This window comes from Fusarium redolens, assembly GCF_020744475.1.
Source record: "Fusarium redolens strain MPI-CAGE-AT-0023 chromosome Unknown BKA55scaffold_6, whole genome shotgun sequence".
NCBI classification, from domain to species: domain Eukaryota; kingdom Fungi; phylum Ascomycota; class Sordariomycetes; order Hypocreales; family Nectriaceae; genus Fusarium; species Fusarium redolens.
In genome coordinates, this window is record NW_025763669.1 from 31,111 (window position 1) to 53,288 (window position 22,178).

General features: G+C 36.0%; 4 protein-coding genes across 4 annotated transcripts; all 4 read right to left on the minus strand.

The window, feature by feature from the left end:
- Positions 1 to 1,328: 1,328 nt before the first annotated feature.
- On the minus strand, positions 1,329 to 3,156 carry BKA55DRAFT_563358 (uncharacterized protein). Its single transcript, XM_046192377.1, has one exon. It carries the CDS (start codon positions 3,004 to 3,006, stop codon positions 1,366 to 1,368), a length of 1,641 nt encoding a protein of 546 aa, XP_046050636.1. The 5' UTR covers positions 3,007 to 3,156; the 3' UTR covers positions 1,329 to 1,365.
- Positions 3,157 to 10,791: 7,635 nt separating this feature from the next.
- BKA55DRAFT_736492 (uncharacterized protein) lies at positions 10,792 to 11,866 on the minus strand. The gene is made up of 3 exons (XM_046201333.1): positions 11,643 to 11,866; positions 11,416 to 11,590; positions 10,792 to 11,357 (listed from the first exon to the last, which is right to left on the minus strand). The coding sequence occupies exons 1-3, from the start codon at positions 11,658 to 11,660 to the stop codon at positions 10,969 to 10,971; spliced, it is 582 nt and encodes a 193-aa protein (XP_046050637.1). The 5' UTR covers positions 11,661 to 11,866; the 3' UTR covers positions 10,792 to 10,968.
- Positions 11,867 to 16,198: 4,332 nt separating this feature from the next.
- On the minus strand, positions 16,199 to 17,526 carry BKA55DRAFT_563367 (uncharacterized protein). The gene is made up of 3 exons (XM_046192378.1): positions 17,201 to 17,526; positions 16,771 to 17,144; positions 16,199 to 16,690 (listed from the first exon to the last, which is right to left on the minus strand). The coding sequence occupies exons 1-3, from the start codon at positions 17,334 to 17,336 to the stop codon at positions 16,379 to 16,381; spliced, it is 822 nt and encodes a 273-aa protein (XP_046050638.1). The 5' UTR covers positions 17,337 to 17,526; the 3' UTR covers positions 16,199 to 16,378.
- A 2,659-nt stretch (positions 17,527 to 20,185) lies between these two features.
- On the minus strand, positions 20,186 to 21,845 carry BKA55DRAFT_563369 (14-3-3 domain-containing protein). Its single transcript, XM_046192379.1, has 4 exons — positions 21,438 to 21,845; positions 21,028 to 21,378; positions 20,877 to 20,964; positions 20,186 to 20,801 (listed from the first exon to the last, which is right to left on the minus strand). Exons 1-4 carry the CDS (start codon positions 21,449 to 21,451, stop codon positions 20,448 to 20,450), a joined length of 807 nt encoding a protein of 268 aa, XP_046050639.1. The 5' UTR covers positions 21,452 to 21,845; the 3' UTR covers positions 20,186 to 20,447.
- Between the last annotated feature and the right edge of the window lie 333 nt (positions 21,846 to 22,178).

Consider the following 22,178-nt stretch of genomic DNA (forward strand, 5'->3'; position numbering starts at 1 on the left):
ACCCTAATAGTACTAATATACTAATTATAATAAAAGCCTGGATCTTCCTCTGCGATGTAAAGCCAATGCTGAAGAACTAGCGTTGTATACTGAGTGCAACATAGAGAATTAATTACTAAGATGTTATTCTTCTCTCACGAGATTGCTGGCTAGTGGTAGTGGTCGGTATTAGGAGATCCTTGTCTATGAGGTTTTACCTGCATTTTCGATCTTTTCACAGTTAAATTCCTATCCAGCTCTGCCCACTCTAATATTCCATTCAGTTTTCTCAACTAAGACACCAAGCCCCCAAAAGCAAACAACAAGACCGCCACAGCGCCAAACCCAGTCATAGTCCCCCAACCATTTTATCTCTCTCTCGTGACGCCATAACTGGGGCTAGATTAGTACCTTAAGTGAAATTTATAGCCGGGTCCCTGGAGCGAATGTGCTTTGCCATCCTTAATGCTAAAAAGCCAAATGTTTACAGGAAAGAACCATAACCCACTGTGTGGCCTGTCTTGGTTCTTGATAAATAACTATTTAGTAAGTCATTATTACGTATCTGTGAGCTGTAGGAATATAAGCTCTCTTAAAACGCGCTCTAGAAGCGTGATTCTACTATGGTAGGCTCTTAGCATGAGTTATGCAGGTTCTTCTTAAGAGAGACGCAAAGGTATTGGTAGAGAATGGCAAAATCCTGTCGGTAGAGATTCCAGTGAAAGATATCACATGCTACCTACGATAGGTATTAAATCCATTGAAAACCCCAGTGTTGAGTTTGACTTATGGTTTAATAAACCTAGAGCCTCTTTGCAATAGCCAAGAAAGAGTACAGGATCCTACTATCAGTCAATGTATCTGGACACCTTCCCCTAAGACGCTCAAATAGCCAGCCAATTGAAAGAGCTTCCAATTGTAGAGCCAGAACAAATAGATCATCTGACCGTTCTAGGGTAGCCACTTGCTGTGCAAGAAATTATAAATTTATCAGATAGATAGACATATGGAGTTACTTGATCTGATTAATATATTTGATTGTTAATCTGATCTGACAGCAGCTCTGCTGCCAGATATGTCTTGTTAAATATTTGGGTGAATTGTGTGCTGTTTGTCCTCTTGTGTCTATAATTGCCCTCCTTGCTCAGTTGATGCAGGCTCGTATATTTATGTTCTGTTAGGTCTAAATTTTACCCCTTAAAAGTTCTACCATTTCGGTTCATAATCTTAAACCATCCCTGCTTATACTTAACACCCCAGTACGTGCTCAACAACCCTTAAGTATAATTATAACATATATTAGGCAAAAAAGGGTTACTAGAGACAAATATTTTCATTTTGCAAATCATTACCAAACTCGTTTTAGGCAACAACAAAACATTTCTCCTACACTCTCCCGAACTCAACATATCTCGGACTCCTCAGAGGGGGCCCGCTTGGCGTACTCTCTAACGCATAGATAAACCCCTCATAATTCACTCCATTCTCTGACCTAACTCCCAAATAATCTCCAAATCGCTCCTCACAAGTATTGCTCAGTTCAGGATAATACACAGTTTGCATCAGGATTCCCTCCGAAGTGACAACACCCAGAGCACCGCTCGGATTCAAGGTCCCGCCGCCGAACGCAATAGCGAGTCCGACATCACCACATTCCCGACTAGTGTAGAAATTCGGGAACGCGAAGGCGAAACTGGGGTTCCAGATCTGCCACTGTTTAGGTTTGGGAAGGCTCGGAAAGCTCCCCACGTCTACTTGCAAAATTTGGACGTGAGGGTTGGCGAATCCGCCCCCGGAGCCTGCGTTCCAAGCGAACCAGACTTCGTTGGTGCGGCGTCGTGTGGCACCGATAATGTTGTTGGCCGAATTGCTAAAGAGCCAATTTTTCGTTGTGTCCGCTGGACACGCGGAGACGAACTTGGAGATGTCTGTGGGCCAATGATCGATCGAGACGTCGTTCCAGGCGTAGCTTGTTGACGATTCCGACCACTTAAAAACACGGATGGCTTTTCCCAGATCAGAGTGTCCAGCCCAGAAGGCATCGGCACCGGGATTCTGGGCAAGACGGGAACCTTGAGCGACTGCCCCGTCATTCGCATTTGTTTGCCAATAAGTATAGGAACCGACCACGTTGAGGGCCGAAATGGGAACCCGGAAGACCATAAGGCCAGATGTTGGTCCGTAGAGAGTGGCGCTGATATAGAGTTGGGTGTTACCGACACCGAGTTCTCCATAGTCAAGCCAGCCGCCTGATGAAAGTATATCCGTATAAATATATGATTGTATACCTGTAGCAACCACGTCGTCGGGGCGGAACGTTATCAGCCGAAGCTTGTTGACGTTCTTAGTGTCGTTCGTCGCGACATACTGCATAAGCCAAACGAAACGGTCAATTGACGGGATGTACTGTACAACTTGGTCGCAGCAAAATCCTGCATCGGTAGCGGGATTCGCGGGTCCTGCGTAGACGGTTGGATCTATGGTGTTGAACGTGGCTCCACCATCGACAGAGATTGCGGCGATCCAATTACTAGTGGAGAAAATGACTTTGCCAGATTTGGCACCGCTGGGTTCGGAAGCAGAGCCCGGCTTTGACCCTGTCGCAGTATCACTATGGAAGACGGTGCTGGTGCCGAAAACGATGCTTTCACCGCCGCATGATTGTCTCTTGGCAAGTGGAATGGTAGTGTCGGTCCCCTTCTTACTGCCACCCATTGGAACAACGTTGATCGCGGGTGATGAGGGAAGAAGAGGTCCACTAGGGTTGGGTCGGGACGGGCCGGGGCGATCGTCGTCGGGCTGAGGCGTCAGTGGCGAAGGCGGGGAGGGAGTTCCATGCAATGTTTCTCCTCGAACAGGTCTTGCGTGACGGGTGTGCATATTGCAGTGCTTACCATCATCGCTACCTTCGTTCTTATGATGGCAGTGATAGTGATCGTCGCCATCGCCATAGCCGCTATTTGGCGATGGAGCAGCGAGCGTTCTCACCCAGACGGTCGAGATGATGACGAGCACTGAGAACTTCATGGCTAACGTTACTGTATAAGGTGCATATATGAGTTAAACAAGAAATACTCTGGCGCCAGGGCGTTTTTCTTCCTTGCACGTATAGGCGCCGAAGAGTATGCGTTGCAATAGGGACCCAACCAGCTATATAGATCCTAAGTCAATCTCTTTGCCCCTATAGAATATCTCTTTGTCACAGGTTAAAATCTTGCAAAGAATGGCAAAGCTGTCCGTCCTCTTACGGACGTGCCATGCATGTGATGAGGGCCAGAACACCTCAATGCCAATATATGGTGACTATGTCTCTCGCGAGCCGACCACCTAAGAGGGACCTCAGCTTGAATTCCAGGTCTGCCTTATTAGTTCTAGCCCTAAGCTTATCTAGCTCAGAAATCAATCTTTCCCGCTTTTTTCCACCTCTAGCTACCCATATAGTAATAGCAAGCCTTTAATAATGCTTATAATCAAGTAGTCATAACTGATATGACGCCTTAAGATGCCATACAGCATAAAATGCTGATGCAATGCAATAATGCGTGTTAAAACAATACTAGTTGCCTACGTAATACTGCATATTTAGCTCTGGTCGTAGGTTCAATATTATAAACATGGCTGGCATTAGTGTAGTTGCTTCAAATATAATAGGTCCCGTTTCAAACGTAGCTTCCCCCTTTCAAGCCTCATCACACATTCCGCAGCACAAACTCAGCCCGTAGCAAGGCATTCAATCCGTGGCGCTACTCCTCAGCAGCTCCGCTGACCCGTCTATCTCTTCAAGCGGCATAAGACTCCAGCGGGGTGCCGACAAGGGTGCAAGACCAATTAAAATAATCAGAACAAAGAGTACTTTCTTACACACCCAATTTGGGATGTGATAGAAGTACTAGAAGGTTGCATTGTTACAAATTGCTACTTTGCACCTCTTGCAGCCGTACCTAGTCTGCGGCGTGCGATTTGCATTCCCTTATCTTAGTAATAAATTGCCCCGTCTCTTACCTATACTATTGGAGGGACTGCAAGCCATAAGAATATACTTTAGTCAGCTAATACAGGTAATAAGAACACGATATTTTAGAAGGTTGGGGCTGCCCCTGCTTAAGCTCTTGTAAGCTAGGCATCTGGGCGTTGTGCACTTCCTTGATGACGCTCTTATCATCAAGAGCATTGACAGCTTGTGATCCGGCAGGCTCTGATGAAGTATTCATTGTTCTGTCAGGTGTGAAATAATCGGCCTTTTCCTAAGAAAGGTGATGAAGCAGCAACTTTAATACCCCGCTTGAACCCGTGTGAACACGGGGGTTATGTGGGGCGGGGTACGGCTTGGAGGGCCGTGGTGTCTTAAGAGATAGGTCAGCCGACTTTTACAATCCCTACTATCTGGGCATCTGACCTCCTAGGACTAAATTTTACTTTATGAATTACTTCTCTTTGCATTTGATTGGTACTCTGAGCCTAAGCGTGGTATCGGTGGCTTTCGTATTTTTTTATAGATACTAGATAGCGTGGCGTAACACCCATAAAAATATAAAGGTTACATGTGGGCTGACTTTCTAAAGATGATAATGTGAGAATTATTTATGTGTGGATAGTGTATACTTAACCTGCTGAGGATCCGACGGAACCTTCCGCTCTACATCACACATAACTGACAGCGCTGGGACAAAAAGCAGAGGGTTATAAAGGGAGTGCAAAGAGAGAGATGTGCTTTTGATATGTGACGATTAGATAAGTGTTGTTACTCACTGATTCTCACAATCTCACATTAACATCGAGGAGTGGTCGTGCGAAACCTATAAAGACGGAATCATAATCACACCACCGTAAGTATACACTAAGCCGTGAATGCTTAATAAAAGTCCGTGGCTGAACGGGATTGACGGGAAATCTTTACGATACCCCCTGACTCTGTCCTCTTTCTTCTACTTAGCTGCTTGTATTCAATGATGGACCCTTTCAGGCTCAGAGCAAACCTTTGCATTACTGTAGGTAGCATGGCACGAGTTTTCGCTCCTGCGCCGGAATATATTTCCCTCATGACTAGGGACGCACTGTGACTGTCAAGGTGCCCAACGTAGTAAACCATATTCCGATTGGTTTATGTTGGCATTTGTGGCTGGGCAGAACGTACTGAGCGTAGGTTGCGAATCACGTCTGATTACATCTAGAAGTATTCTTGAGTAATTAACTTGTATTGAAAGCTAGCAAGCTAAGTAGGCGTAGGATTGTGGAACACGCGATAGTATATATGCTACCTCTTGTTATACGGGAGTGACGTTGAAAAGTCTCTATTTATTTAAGGTAGCGGTATTGTAATGCCGCTCCTAGAGGTTGGAGTGATCCTAGGGTGTCGCTTCTTCCATGAGTATATATCTAATAAATCCCTAGGCCACTGTTTTGTCCCTGCTTACTGACCTTAATTGGCAGAGGGAAGTCATCAGGTGAGCCAAGCAGCGACATCAAGGTACTCAACTGACTGCCATTCACCCACAGCATTACCAACTTGGGCATCCTCTTCTTCACCGATAGGGTTGCAGGAGCCAGAGAGATATACCGCGCTCTGAGGCCGAACGGTGTTGCGGCTGTTACTTCTTGGTCTGCTTTTGGATATCTAAAGAATGTAATTCGCCTGGCTTAAAAAGAAGTTCGGCCGGACAATAGATTGAACGATGGCAGCTTCAAGACAGTCTCCGTGTCTGAAGCCACTGTCTACCACAGGGCAACCTTAGTAGATAACCTCTTAAAACTGCTGGTAGACTTATTTAAGATAATTTAAAAAGGCTAACTAAAAGAAGACTAAGAGAGGTTCTAAAACTCCTTATATAGTAAAATAGAGGTAATGTTATAATAGTATATTATAAATAACAGAAGGTCTGGGGTTAGCATCTCTAAGGCTGTTATAATTACTGCCTATAAGTAGGAAAAGATTTAAAGTATTTAATTTATATATTTTAAGTAATTTATATTATAAATAAACTTAAAAGATATAATTCTTAATAATTTATAAAATAGTAATTTACTTAATCTTTTATAATTTTTAACTTAAAGGTAATAATTAATAATATACTTAGGCTTATTAAGCCTTTTAAAAAGAATATTTTAGCTATATATTTACTTTTATAGCCTTGATTTTTATTATTAGCTTTCCTCTTAATGCCCTTATCTTTCTTCTTAACTACCTATATATCTTATAATATTTAAGGCTTTAAATAGACTTACTAAGCATAATAGCTTCTATTATAAGAATTACTATAGCTATAGGTAAGGGTATTAAAATCCTTAGTTTCTATATTATAATAGCTAAGGATATACCTAAGATTATAACCTAACTCTCCCTAAAGGCTTTTATAATAAAGATTATGCTTTTTACTTTTAAATAACTTACTAATAGCTATTTTACTAAAGATATAAACTATATATCCCTAATTTAAGTAAGCTAACTTATTATAATACTTACTAATAAGGTTAAGATATTTTTAAATATTAAAGTAATATTATAAATACTTTTATTACTTAAACTAATAAGCCTAGGTAGGTATTTATAATTATTAATATAATAAGTTAGAAAGAAAGGTCTCTTAGCTACCTTATTAGCTAGGCTATAGGCTTTTAAATTTTTTATTAATTATATTTTAAATATTCTCTAAAAGCATATTATTTAACTATATATACTTAGTTAAGGTTATAAGTAATTATTAATTAAAAAGTAACTATAACCTATATAAGAAAATAATATATATAAACCGTATTATTAATATAATATTATAATACTGCCTAATTATCTAGTTTATATCTAATATTAATAGCTTAGAGTTATATATAATATTACTAAAATGCCCTTTTTACTTTAAATTTAAGTTTAAGTATAACCTTATAGCCTCTTATATTTACTATTAAGATAAAAGAGATATTATAAACTTCTTAATATATAATTCTATAGCCTATACTTATACTTAATTTATATTTTATAAAATTAGTTTTAATATAGTTTTTAAGATATCTATTTTAGCTTTTTTAATATATATTAAAGATATTATTAATTTATAATATTATAGTTTTAAATAAAAATCTTTTTAGCTTAAATATTTACTTTTACTAAAGGTAATATAAGATCTATTTACTATAAGTATATTAAAATTTAACTTTAGCTATCTTAGCTTAAATAATTTATAGAAATTTATTAATAAGAAACTTAAAAGAGAACTAAAAATAATAATCCCCTATCTATTTTAATTATTATATTTAGGCATAAATCTCCTTTATTAAAGTTATTTAATTAACTTAATAACTTATAATAAAAAAGTTTAAAGAATTAAATTGCCTTAAGCTTAAATATAGTTATAAAGCTTACTATAATTAAATTTATCTAGGCTTATATAAATTACTTAAATTTCTAGCTATCTAACTTCTTTACTATAGCTAATCTTATAAGTATTAGTATAATAAATTATATTAAGGTTAAAATAAAACGCCTTAAATATTATAGAAGTAATTAGTTAACTAATAGATAATTAGGCTATTTAGCTAGTTTAGTTGCTTTTAGTAAGGCTAACTAAGGCTAGCGTAGTTTAGGCTATTTTCTTTAAACCTACTTTTAAGGTCTTTATAACAGAGTTAAGTCTTAATAAATTGGCTATAAATAAGTTCCTCTAAGATAAGTATATTTACCTTAAATATCTAAAGTATATTCTTAAAACCTTTAAGAAAGCTAAACTTTCTAGTATAATCCTTATTAATATATTTTAATAAGTATTTACTTTAATTAGTCTATTAGTTAATTCCTAAAGAAGATTCTTAATAAGCTAAGATATTAGCTCTAAAAGTATATTGATATTAGTTATAATACCTAGACTTTTAATAATAGTTATAATATTTAAGTAGTTATTATATAGCCCTTATTACTATAGAGAAAGAATTAAAATTCATTATTAGAGCTATACTATTATCCTTTAAAACATATAAAGATAAATACTAGGCCTTATTAAGTAATATATTAATAGGCTTAAGGTTTTCCTATTAATAGCTTAAGAAATATAAGGTACTCCTCTAGGTATAAATATAAATATAGCTTAATATATATTAAAACTAACTTTACTTAAAAGCTTTTTAAATATAAAGTCTATAAATCTAAAGATATTATATTAGTAAAAGAAAGGTTATAGCTAGTTAAAGAGTTTATTAATTTTACTATTATTACTTAAGAACTCTATAAGGCTAAAGCTACTTTATTTAAATAGATTAATAATAATAAAACGAAAGTTATATTAAAACTTAAAAAACTCTTAATATTTAATAATATTAATATTATAAACCCTAAAGATAATTTAATAATAAAGGTATTTATATACTTTTTATATAAAACCTAATTATTAATTTATTAAATTTCTATATTTATAAACTTAATTATATGTTTATAATACTAAGATATTAAAAGTAATAAATACTTACTTAAAGATTTTATAAAAAGGGGTTTTAAAATAAAGGAAATTATTATTATAAAATCCTTTAAGGTCTTAGCTATTAATAGTTTAAATTATCTATATGAAGGATATTTAATATATATTCCTAATATTTAAATAAGGGAAAAGTAAGTAATATTAAATATTAATAAATTAAGTTAATATTTTAAAAAATTAAAGAGCTATAAACTTAAGTAATAAATTAGTAATTATAAAAATAGCCTTTATTTAAATCTTAAATTTAAAGTACAAATTAATAAATAGGAAAAGGAATTATATAGAATTTAAGGCTAGATTTAACTTATTAGGCCTCTGTTTAAATTTTTAAGAAAATATAAATTAATAATACTAAGAAAAGCTAGGTATAAAAAAAGTTATTTTATTACTTAGGCAAGTAGTTATATAACTCTTAATTTTTATTTATATTAAAACTAATAATCCTTAAAGCTAATATAGTTAAATTATATTAATAAATATAACTTAATATTTAAAAATATATATTATAAACTATATATTATTAATAATAAAGTTATTATACTTAATATACTTAATATAGCTAGTTAGGAGGAATACTTAACTAAAAGAAAGTAATATATAAAAATAAGAAAAGGCTTTATATTAATATATAGTATTACTAGTTATAAAAACTTTTAAGAAATTATAACCTTTTAGTAATAAATCTTCTATATAAAGGATAAATATTACTTCTTTATACTTTGTATTATAACCTAAACGGTAAAAGGCGCTTACGTCACGTGTACCCCACTCTATTTTTTTTTACCAAATTACGTAGTAACTTATGCCTTACCCCGGAACGTTTTGTAAGCCTCATAAACCGGCTTACGATATAGACTTACGACTCACCATAAGCCAGGCTCGACATACCATAAGCCGCCTAATATATATATATATTTATTTAGCAGTAGATAGAACTTAGCTTACTAGCTATTAACTAAGACTTCTTTACCTTAATAATAACTATTAAGAGACGTAATAGTTTGCTATTGCTTAGTATAATGCCCTATAACTCTGTAAATATAAAACCTAGTATAGATTAGTTTACCTGTTTAAAACCCTAACCGTTACACTTTTAGTTAATAATAACTACTTTTTAAAGCTAAAGTAAAAAGTAATTAAATAGGAAGGTAAAGCCTTAATAAGGAGTTTTAGATACTTTTTTATTAAGGTAGATAATAAGATCTTATATTAATATTAATAAGGTATTTTATAATTTAATATAAGAGATTTAATAATATAAATACAAGATATATAGCTAGACAGAGTATTATTATTCTCTAAATTATATATTCTTTAAACTTAATTTCTAACTAATATTAAAGTTTATATTAAAAATAAAAAAAACTTTTAAACTTAATATAAAAGTTTTTAGGTTTAAATATAAAATTAAATAAATATTAAGGCTTTTAGACTTTTAAATTAAGAGTTTTAATTTAAATAAGATAGATAATTACTAGAATTTTTAATAGAAATTAAGGGCTATATAGTCGTCCCTCGAGCTATGCGATATCTAAAGCAACTACAAACGCCCCAGTCCTCATAACTATAAGCATAACTCCTGATGTCCAGACTGACTTTTTAAAGCATAAAGGCATAATAACTTAGGACGCCGAGTTAATACCGAGACTTAGAAGGTGGTGCGCAAGACGTGTAGATCGGTCTTCTAGCTCGCCATAAGGTAAGGTACTGTCCCAGTCTTCCACTGCCAGAGCCTAGGGCTGTCATTAGGCTGTTTGACTGAATAGACTGTGTATATAGTTACTTGAGGGTGGTGTCAGTATAATATTCCAGGCCTAAATGTCGTGGAGGTCTCTAGGACTGAGTATGTTAATGATACTGAGTATAGCTTGCTTATAATTAAAAGTTATAAAAAAATACTTGATATTTTAATATTATTTTATTAAAGCTACTTACTAAAGCCTATAGATATATAAAAATAGGTATTAAATTTTATATTATTACCTTACTTTAGTAAATACAAATAAGAGAAATTTAGTAAATATATATATATAAAGAATTATAATTAAAATAAAGAATAAGTAGGTATTAAAATAATCTTCCTTATATTCAAAAGAACCTTAATGTTTATATAGGCCAGATTCTGTGTAATTTGGCATATTATCATGTGCCCTTATTAAAGTAGGCAATTACCTATCCTCTGAAAGCGATAGATTTAGAAGTGCTATGCTGTTAAGTACTAGGCGTTCGAGCTTGACATACTATTGCGCGGTTGTGTGAGAAAAGGCCAGTGAATTAACCATATCCTTAAGGCCTCTTAAGCTATCTAGCCTTAATAGAATGACAACTTAGTGCTCACGTAGTTCGATTATACCTCATGCAATTCTAACGCCGGCCACAGAGTAGAAAGGATCAAGATTACATAGTAAAATTTCATGCAAAAAAGTCAATACATTTTAGGTTTTATGCCCAAATCCTAGGATTATACAGTTTTTACCTGATAAGGTGTGTAATAACCACGTATAAAAAGTATTTTCCATAGCCTCAGTGCTCAATTACCTTCTGAGGCCAGAGTAGGGAGAACATCCCCGCTGGCGTTCGTTTGGACTGAGTCGTCCAAGACAGGGACTTTCTCACTCCGTACCTCCGTGATCTCCGTATACGGCGGTGGGACAACCCAAATTAAATCGAACATGCTGTCAGGATACTCAACCTCCCCAGTCCAACCAGTCGCTGCTGCATATCCCTGAACGCCAATCGCCTTGGCAATACCCGCAAGAGCGTGGTGCTCCCAGCATATCAGTACATTCCCTGGACCCTTAAAGGACAAAGCTTTTCTTGCAACCTTATCGTACTGATCCCTTTGGACGCTGTCATGGACCTTCAAATTCAGCTCCTTAGCCAATGGCTCCATAGTATCGTAAGGACGCAAGTGAGACTCTGTCCTAATTAGACATTTCACGAAGAAGAGAGAAATAGAAGAAAAGAAAGCACAAACCGCGGTGAGGTTCCTCCGCCATAATATATCCAATATCATAGGCTGACTCTTTTCCGAAGACCATACGGAGCTCTAATGCGCGGATTTTGCCTTGGGCCGACAATCCCTCTTGGTCTTTTCCGCCCACTTTGGGGGGCTTCTCTCCATGTCGGATGAGGAAGATAGTAGGTTCTGTCTGTCAATTTATAAGCATGTGATTCTGATTAGTTGTGTGTAAGGGGACAGACTGATTGCTCGTGAGGCATGATTCTCAAGACCAGCTTAGCAAATAGTCATGCACGATTGCTATGGTGAACTCAAATAGTTTGAAGGGGCTTGAAATCCTCAGGGAGTAATATCTGTAGATCAAACTATATTAATTAAGTAATGGAACCAAGACCAGGGCGACGACAGGTAGAGCCCCTTATATATCGGACAAGACGACCTTCTTAGGCAGCCAGTCACGTGGTAGCTGAACATCCCTTTAGAAATGCTATGCGTGCGTGCGGGGAGGGTGGGTGGGAGGGGTGTGGCTAATATCTGTGCCCAAACCCGAAGGATAAACCGCTCTGGTTGTGGCATTGAATATTATAGTCACAGCGCGTCATCGAGCGGAACAAGCTTTATACATACAGTTACATTGGTTTAGCGTCCAGGCTTGCTTATAAGGAGTATGGGCATTGATCATCGTGACGTTTCGAGGGAATAAAAGTGGCATTCAGCGTATCGGCTTTGGCAATTTTATCCGTGGTAGCAGGACCGTCCGGGAATCTAGATCTCAGTCTATACCAAAATTAATAGCTAAAAGTCTGGAATTACCCCGCCTTACTAATAATATTACTAATTTTATTTTTTATTTTTTTAATTTTTTTTCCTTATCTTTAGGCTTCTATAAGGCTATTAAGTTTTTTAGCTTTTCTATTAAGAGTTTAAATAGTAAGACCCCTATAGCAGGCTATTATTATAGAAATTAGAATTAAATAGGGTTTATCTGCCTTAATAATGCAATTGCTGCCTTAACCAAGCAGTATAAATACCAACTGCAGGTATCTCAGCAGCTGGATTAACCTTCTTCCTTCAACCCATCTAAAGGACCTTTATAACATACCACACCTAATTCATCTATCACACTCAAGTACGTTGTCCGACCCGACTTTCCATACCTTCTGACCCTTCTTGCTAACAGCATAACAGCTATACCGCCTCGATGCTACGAAATAGCCTGCAGCTATATAATTATGCCTACTATATAAGTAGCCATAATCTTAATCTAGCTATTAGGCCTGCCTTAGAGGCAGCTAATAAAGAAGACCTCTATATAATATATATAATAGTTATTACTCCCCTGTTTATATTAATGGTACACTGATATTACAGCTAATTTGCTTATTTAGTTACGTGATCTATCTTATGACTTATTTAATCCTCTTTTTGCTGCCGATGCTAAATATCTTCAACTTCAGGTAACTAAACTTACATAAAACTTAACATATTTCTTCCACAGAACCCCGCGATTAGCCAGCTTCCATCTTGGATATCGCGGTACGCCGTCCTCCTCGTCTTCACCAGCCGTTGATCAGCTTCACAGCCTTTGTTAGCTCAAGCCACTGTCTGTACGGGTTCTTCGTGACGGTGCAGCTGTGATGCTGTTAGCGGTTGCGGTCAGAAGTCGGGTCGGATGAGTTACTGCGTGATGGATGATTGAAGCGTGGTATCCCAGGTGGGTTGTAGGAAGAAGGTTGGGGCCAGCTGATGAGCAGGGCTTTGTAGCTGGCATATATATAGCTAGGTTTAGGCTATAATTAAGGCAGCTAAATATAATAATTTAACTTAATAAAGCTTTATTAGCTATAAAGGTAATAAATATTTAAATTATATTAGATTTTAAAAATACTTAAATATACCTTTTAAGGCTAACTTATAAACTTAAAAAAAAAAAAATAACCTTATTAATATTTAGTTTTATAAAAAAGCTTTTAATTAATTATATTTTAAGTAAGAATTTCTAAAAGGAAAAAGATATATATTATCTTTATAATAAAAAATAAAATATTTAAAAAATAAGGTTATTTTAGCTAGTTTTATTATAAAGCTTTAATAAAAGGTCTTTTCCTTTTTTTAATAAATTTAGTAATTTTTAATAAGATAATACTTATATATATTACCAAAGCTATAAGAAACTAATTACTTTTATATAGGCTTATTTTAATTAAATAACTTAATTAATTTCTTAATATAAATTTAATTAAATATATATAAAAGCATTTAAAGGCTAAATTATAAAGAATTTATCTTAAATTTATTAATTTATATAAAAGTAAAGCTTATAAGAAGTTATTAATTAAATAATTTAATAAGTATAAGAAGTATTACTTAATTAACTAATTTTAACGCTATTAACTTTAGTTATTAATAAAGTTTAAGCTTATAACTAAATATAAGACTAATATATAAAAGATTAATTTAAAAACTTAGTGCTATTTAATAAGATATAAATAAAGCTATTTTAGTAATTATTCCCTATTTAATTATAAAGTAAAGTAATATATTAAAATTACCCCTTATTTAAACTACTGCTTTTTTACAAATTTTACTTTATTTATTTTTATATATAAGGTATTAAACTACTAGGTACTAATTCGCAGGGCATTTTAATTAAAGGAGCTGCTCTTTTTAAAATAGAAGTATTATATAATATTTTATCCTTCTTTTAGAGATTAGCTAGGCTATATTAAAAAGGCCTTAAATAGAAAGTTTAATTAATTAAGTAATAGTTTAATAATTAAAAATCTTAAAGTTAAGTTTTTAAAAAAAAATATTATAATTATAAAAAATAAATTATTAATTAATAAAATAAAATATTATTTAAATAAATAACTTTTAATTAAGATATTATTAATTATAAATATAAAAAGTTATTTTTTAATAAACTTAATAATTAAAAATATTTTATATAATTTTATATTATAAAGATATTTATTAAGAGGATTTATAATCTTAAAAAAATTATAAATTTAAAGCATTTTGTAAATTAATAAGTTTAAAGCTAAGGAGGCCTAAATTTAATAATTACCTTATAAAAAAAGAAAATAAGCCTTAATTATACTCTTTAAATACTACTCTTATAACTATTTAATTAAAATACTTAATAACCACTTATATTAACTTAATATTAAAAGATTAAGAGGGATATAAGGTATTAATAATACTTTATAAAAATAACCTTAATTAATATAATAAATAAGTAAATAATATTTAAAATATATTTAATTAAATATTTAAAAAGATTAATTTATATTCTATTAAAATATATATATATTATAAATAAATTTATATAATATAATAATATTTTATTATTATTTTTAAATCTTAAAGCTATATATAATATTAATAATATATTTAAAAAGAAATAAAATTAAAAATAATATTTTAAAGTATTAAAAGTAATATTAAATAATAAAACTAATTAAAAAAAGTAAATTATTTTTTAAATAAAATTAATATAAATTATAAAACTTAAAATATTTATAAAAATATAATATTTAAATACTTAATTTAAAAATTTATAATTAAATTAAAGTATTACTTTAAAATATTTCTTTATATTAAATAAGGCTAAAATAAAGAAGTAATTAAATAAAAAATATACCTCTTATTAACCTTCTTTACCTAATTCTACTATAAAGTTTAATTAATTAAAAAAAGAGATAATAAGCTAGCTATTAAGTAAGTAATAAAAAGGAGCTTTAAAATTATAATTTAAATCTTATTTCTTAAAAATAAAAAGTAAAATAAGTTAAGAACTAATAATTTAAAAAAAGCCTTTATTAATCTTCTTTTTACTGCTAATACTAAATTTAATTATAACTTGAAGTCTTTAACTTTAAGTAACTAAACTTATATAAAACTTAATATATTTCTTTTATTTTCCTAAACCCCGCGATTACCCCGCTTCCCTCTATAGCAGACATCGCATTACAGGTCCTCAGTCTTCTTCAGTACCTCCTTAGCCTGCCACCAGATATCTTTAAGCCACTTGTCATGCAAGCCGCCGCTAAGGGCCCTGAGGAACTTCCTCTCCCTCCTGGTTGGCTGCACCCCTCTACGTAGCTTCCCTTCTAGGTCCACAAGGCTCTGCCTTTTAGAATTAAGGAAGGCTTTACTAATTAGAAGGTCTATTATATAAAGAAGGTATATAAGCAGGAGGATCTTATAACTAAAGATTACTAGCCTAATATAGCTAATATTATTATTATTAAACTATGCCTTTTTAATATTTATAGCTATTATATAAAATATATTACCCTTGCCCTTTTTATCTTGCCTAAGAGCTTCTTTAATCTTAAGGATTATATTATAGCCTTTAATCAGATAAGGCTTATCGGCCTTAGGTACCTGCAGGCTTCTTTAGAGTATTATAATAGTGCAGCTATAATGCTGTTAGTGGTTGCGGCCAGAAGGGAAAGTCGGGTCGGATGACTTACTGCAGGAGCGTGATGGATAATTAAAGCGTGGCAGCAGAGGTTAATAAAAGAGTAGCCTTTTAAGTAGGTTACAGGAACAAGGTTAGGGCTAGCTAATAAGTAGGTAAGGCTTTTTAGCTAGTATATATATAGCTAGGTTTAGGCTATAATTAAGATAGCTAAGTATAATAATTTAACTTAATAAAGCTTTACTAGTTATAAGGGTAATAAATATTTAAACTATATTAGATTTTAGAAATACTTAAATATACCTTTTAAAATTTAATTTATAAAGTTGTTTTTTATTATATTTTTAATAAAAAGTAATAAATATAAAAGAATTTTTTTATATTTTTTATAAATATATTATTAATATATATAAACTGTTTATAAAAATTCCTTTGCTTCTTATATTTATATTATAGTTAAGCTAATATCACTCCTATTCCATAGTTCCTAATTGGTTTACTTAGTCTCCAGCACGTCTTAATATCTACTTCGGTCTTCCGTACTTATCCGTCTCATAGCCATGTCCCTCCGCTAGCAAGTGCTAACATTTCTGCACCCCACTGCTGGGTTTCGAGCTGCTTGCGGTACATTTCCTTCAGCGCGGCCTCCTCATGGGCAAACATCGCTTGTTGCATGATCTGTGCTTGAAAGATGTTTTGCTCGAGCTGCCCCCGGGCCATGCAATAGGTGGCTTGGGCAAAGCGGGCTTGGTGGTTTATTTGTGCAATGTCCCTCGTTGCCCCTGGACTGAGATGGAAACCGCAAAGGCTACCATCTGTCCATTGAACCACGGAAGAACCTTCGAAATAGCTGAGATAGATGCCCTAATGTCAATGTAGTTAGCAGCGCTGAATTAGACCCCCGTGGCCTCTAGCCACAGACTCGTATGAGAGGTTGTACGAACCCCGATAACCCCGATACCTGCAGGAGTTGAAGCTACTCCATTCAGAGTATGAAGTACCTGAGGATAACTTCCTAATTGGCTTGAAAAGGCTCCACATTTGGTAGCCAGGGCGTAGTTCTCCCTTGCACCTAATGCAACGAATCGCGGACCATCGCGCCAAGCTCCACTCTTTGTTTGCAGCATGCCAAAGTCTTGTTCCAACTTCTCTGGCAGCTCGCGGTATACGCTAGTTCGTCCATCAGTAGCCCAGTACGAACCTTCCCGTCCGCCAAATGAAACTTCGAGATGGCGCAGATCTCGCGTATATCCTGTTTGAGGATTGCGGTCAAGAAGGTACTCGGCAAGGCCCGACATTGAGGCAATGTTTTTGATCCCTATACACCCCGAATTAAATCAGGCTGTGGTGTTCGGGGGTTCTTTTAGAACATACTCAACTGTAGACACCCACTCTGGGTATCTAGGTAGGTAACCACGGCGGCATCTCCAGGGCCAAATGCTACACAATAGATTTCAAGGGCCTTCCTGATGATGTCTTTAAACCAATCTGGCAGGTTATATCTAGACATCTAATATTAATATGTTCTATAACTGAAAGCACTGGAGTCAGGGTAGATACTCACGTGTACTGATATCCTGGCTCACTGAGAAAGTAACCACCGTGCTCGGTGAGTGCGATAATGGATTTCATATGTGTATGTGTGTATTTTCTGTTTCTGGTTTGGTTTATGTATTTTATGATGGGGGATGCAGAGAATTCTAAGTTCACTATATTTTCATGCGGAAGGGAGCCTGAGTTATATCTTTCATTGCTGGGCTGCCAAGCCGGGATTCTGCAGCCGGATGTCGGCCCGGGGCAGATCTTTCTAGCCTGCCGGCATGAGATTAAGGTTCAATAGTTAGAGTTGAGGCTGAGACACATATTTCTCATCGTAAATATGATTGGATGTTGGCCTTACACATATGTTGTCTTCTGGATGGAGTAAGGCAACTGAGTCTGACGAGAGTGCCATTTCAAGTTGATTCAGTACGCCACGGATTGCTAGTGCGGGTATGATAGCCTTTCACATTTAATAAGGCTGCTGGATGCTTGCAAGGCGTGAACTCATTGGTCAGGTCATAATGCAATGCAATAGAAAAGGGCATTTGTCGTGGAGGCAGCCATGTATTCCGGCTTCAAGGCATGAGCCACGATCCTGGGTATTGGCAGGGCCTCTAAAAGTGGGCTAGTTTTACGAATTGCTGCAGTCAACGCCTTCGTCTACTAAAATATTGCTTTCAGCCCCCTCCAATGCCCAATTATCAAGTGAAAGACTACCAGAATCATGGGCTAATTTCCACTCAAGTTTCAAAACGCCGAGGCTCCGCTTCGCAGAAAATCGTCGCTGGTTAAGGACTTCCAGGAGCCGAGTGCGTGGTTTCTGAGGCCAGGCATCGCGATGACGATAGTGCTGAGAGATGTTGGGTCGATGCTGAAAGAAGCAGAAGCAAAAATAGGTCAGATTCGCTTGACGCTGCTGCGTTATTAACCTTGGTGCGTTGAAATGGAGTTCGAGTGGTGAGCGGTTTAAGTCACGATGAGCAATTTGAGGCTGAGAGGTGGGTATGAATTGAAGCACAGGATTGGACTCGTCGATGGCGACGTGGCTTCCACTGATTTCGCTGGGAACCGGATCTGATGGTGTAGTTTATACTCAAAAGCCGTGGTGACGGCTCGACTGGTTCTTCTGTCCCCTTTCTCCCTGGTCTCTTTATCTTATTGGGGAAGCAATCGGGGATCGTGAAGGGGACTGAGGAAGAAAGGCGGGGCTGCTGAGGCATCAGTGGTAACAAGTAAATATCGTAAAAGAACAATTTCCCCATCAGACCTCGTTCCTTCACATGTCCTCAAAACCCATCCGGGGAGAGCCAGAACTTTCGCGCGCCGAGAGGTCGTTGAATCAGGCTGCCAGGTGGCCGAGGAGGAGCATTGTTGGCTGATGCGTGGACGGCAGTTGCTATGCAGCAATAATGGCGACTCGTACAGCTCCCTGACCACAGTCTCCGCCGGGTTCAGGCCCCTACGGCGGGCCTATTGTGGCTGCAGCCGGTCAAATCATGGCGTTCAAGAGGGGTTTCCATGAAAACCACAAATGGCAATAGATCGACTCAGTTTTCTCTTTCCCCAGGAGACGAGATAACGCTAATGTTCTACAGTTTCTATCTCCTAGATACTGATTCCCTATTATTGCAAATTATAGAGGTCTGCGCAGAAAGTTGAAATTAACCCCTATTTAAAAAAAAAAAAAAAAAAAATATCTAAAAATAGGTCAAACTACTAGGGGATAATCCCTGCCTTCTAGGTACTTATTCCTTCCTTTAATCTTAATATCTTTTATAATATAATAAGGAATTATCTGTATCTAGGCTTGGATCTGCTCTTGCGGCAGCTCCTTCTAGGATTCAGGCAAGAAATTACACTGCTATTTTACTATTCTATAGTCCTAATTGCTTAGAGCTAACTCTCCTTGCACTTAATAATTTAGTATTATTTAGCCAGGGCTACTTACCTAAGCCTATAAGTATATAATTTAAATAAATATATTGATTTTTGTATTATTAGTGCTTAACTATACTAAAGGTTAGTAAAAGAGATCATACTAATATATATATTAAAGAAATTATAATTAAAATAAAAAATAAATAGAGTGTTAAGATAATCTTACTTATATTTAGAAGAATCTTAATATATATACAGGCCAGATTTTGTATAATTTGGTATATTATAATAGACACTTATCATAGTAGGGATATAAAGGATTAGAAGACCCTGGCTCTGTTACAGAGTTAAGCGTTATGACTTAATAAATCGGTCTCAGAGAGATTAAACTCTTGGCCGCAGTTTACATTTGCAGGTAATGTTGATGAACGATGAACCTGAGCTAAAACTTTACACGTTGCGTTATGGTATGCTTCACGTATAACTGCACTAATTAGAAACTTAGAAATTCAAGGCTACCCTTTATACAATTCAACTGTACCCCCTGCAAAAATCAAGTCTACCCCCTGTAATGCGGGGTAAAATAAATTAATTCTACTAGAATTGATTTTGGTATGTAGCACTAGGCTATCGTGATGAATACAAGCGTGGTGATACTTGCCAAGAAGAAAAGTTCACAAAGCGATGTTGTTGGCAAAACCAAAAGTGGAGCATGGACGACGTTTCGTCGTCCGATGGCTTGGAGCGGCAAAACGCCGGGGAAATCTGCGTGACCGCGGTTGGCACAGAGGAAAAGTAGATAATGCGGCGGGATCATGACAATCCTTTATACAGTAGGTAGTATCGCTCTGTGCTATAAAAATAAAGCTAGCTACATAGGTTATATTAAAGGAATGAACCAGCTATTAAGAATAGTTATTATATACTTTTAATTAAAAACTCTATTAAGACCTCTAAAATACTATCCCTCTTTTAGTAAAAGAGGATTTTATAAGGATATAAGCTAATAAAAGGTAGTAAATTTCCTCTTCTACTAAAAATAAGATAAATAATAGGGATATAAACTATAAGACAGTAAGGGCACTCCCCCAAGGAAATAGACAAGAATCAAATAACTTTCTTTTCTATTATAATACGGGAGAGAACAAGAGGATGGCAGATTTTTACTCGCCTAAAGATTGGCTAGGTAGCGCTTGTCGAGTCATGAGCTACCTTGGTGATATGTGCCAGATTTTCTCAAGGATACATGGTGTGGTGATGAGCAGAGGTGCATGTAGTTTCTGCAGCTAATCCCTTCACGCTCACCACTGTCTGAAGACGCCCAAAGGGCCAGGTTGATGCAAAGGAGTTGCATGAGAAGGATACTGTCGTCATCAGGCTCCTTGGTTAGGACATCGATCTCGGCCTTGGCATCGTCAAAAGCACGTTTCGCAAGATACCGGGCACGATCGCGTGAATTCAGAATTCTGTAGTAGAAGACAGAGAAATTGACAGCCAAGCCCAGCCTAAATGGGTGAGCGGCTGTGAACTCTGTCTTAGCAACATAGGCAGCAATCTAGGAAGAAAACAAAATCCTCAATTCAGTATACCTTGGCTGATTGAATTATAAGCCAACAGATTTTGAACCCACCTTGTAGGCATTATGCGCAGAGATAACTGCACGATTGTGCTTCTCACCCGACACGAACTCGGTCAGATAACGGCTGTAGTCACCCTTCCTTAAAACATGAGGAGTCAGCCAAAGTATTCTCGAGAAGGGGAGACCACTAAAATAGGCATACATCTTGTAATATAATGCCATTGACTCGCCAGTACTGGCATTTGGGATCAGGCTCTGGTCTAGCAGATCTAAGACGTCCCGACAGATCTCTTCGATCTCATTCTCAATCTTAATGCGGTATCCACGGATGGTAGCAAAATGTTTCTCACTACCCTTGTACTGATTTTTCTCGATCGAGAAGATAATGCGCCAGCTGGCACGACGGGTGTCGAAAGCTTTATTAAAAGCAGTAGTGAGAAGGTTCCGCTCATCGACACTCAGCTCACCACCTCTCTTGACGACTTGCTTCAGAAGGGGGACCATGTCATCATAGCGCTGAGCCTGACCACAGAGGCGAGCGAGGAAAAAATGGCTACAGCCATAATATCAGTGTTATGGGCCGGGAGACACCGATCGAGCGGAGAGACAAACTTCTTACCCTGCATAATGGGTGTATGGTTTGGTATATTCCGGCGGTGCGGTAGGGACCTACAAAAGGAAAATCGTACTCCGAAGTAGAACAGTATCAGATATCCAAAGGAAAATGTGCTGCTAGAATGGGAGACGATGAGGTAATGACGCAGTGGCAACGGTAATAGGGAGTAGCGCGTAGCGAGGGCAATATAAGGAGGGTTTGTTAATTAACTCATAACTGTGATGTGTCGGTTTCGATTTTGGCAAGCAGAGAGGAGCGATATAAATGGTCGTTGGGAGTATAAAACACGCTATAGTCGGGCAAATGTATTAGGTTGCGCACCAAGCCGCTGACTGAAGGTTGACGTTGCGTCCTAACGGCACGCTCAGGCCCACACTTCGCTGCAGCCTAGAGATATACAGAACATCAATGTATCGGCGTAAATGAATTGTATCAGGAAATGAGGACTTTATATAGATGTCTACATGCTTTAGAGACGATGCGCCGCATTCTCATCTGCATTAGATAATAACTGCTTGGATCCGATCTGGCCGGATTAGGATCTGTCAACCAACGGCATGCATATACAGCCCACACCAGAAGCGAAAAGGACGAATTGAAGTCAAATTAAAGATAGGTGAGTTAATAAAGAACGATTACCTTCAGTTTCGGGTGGAAGGCTCTCTCATTCGATGAAGTTTATACTCTATGTCTTGGCAATGTCCATGGTCCTCTGAGTCCGGCTCACCAAGCATTGG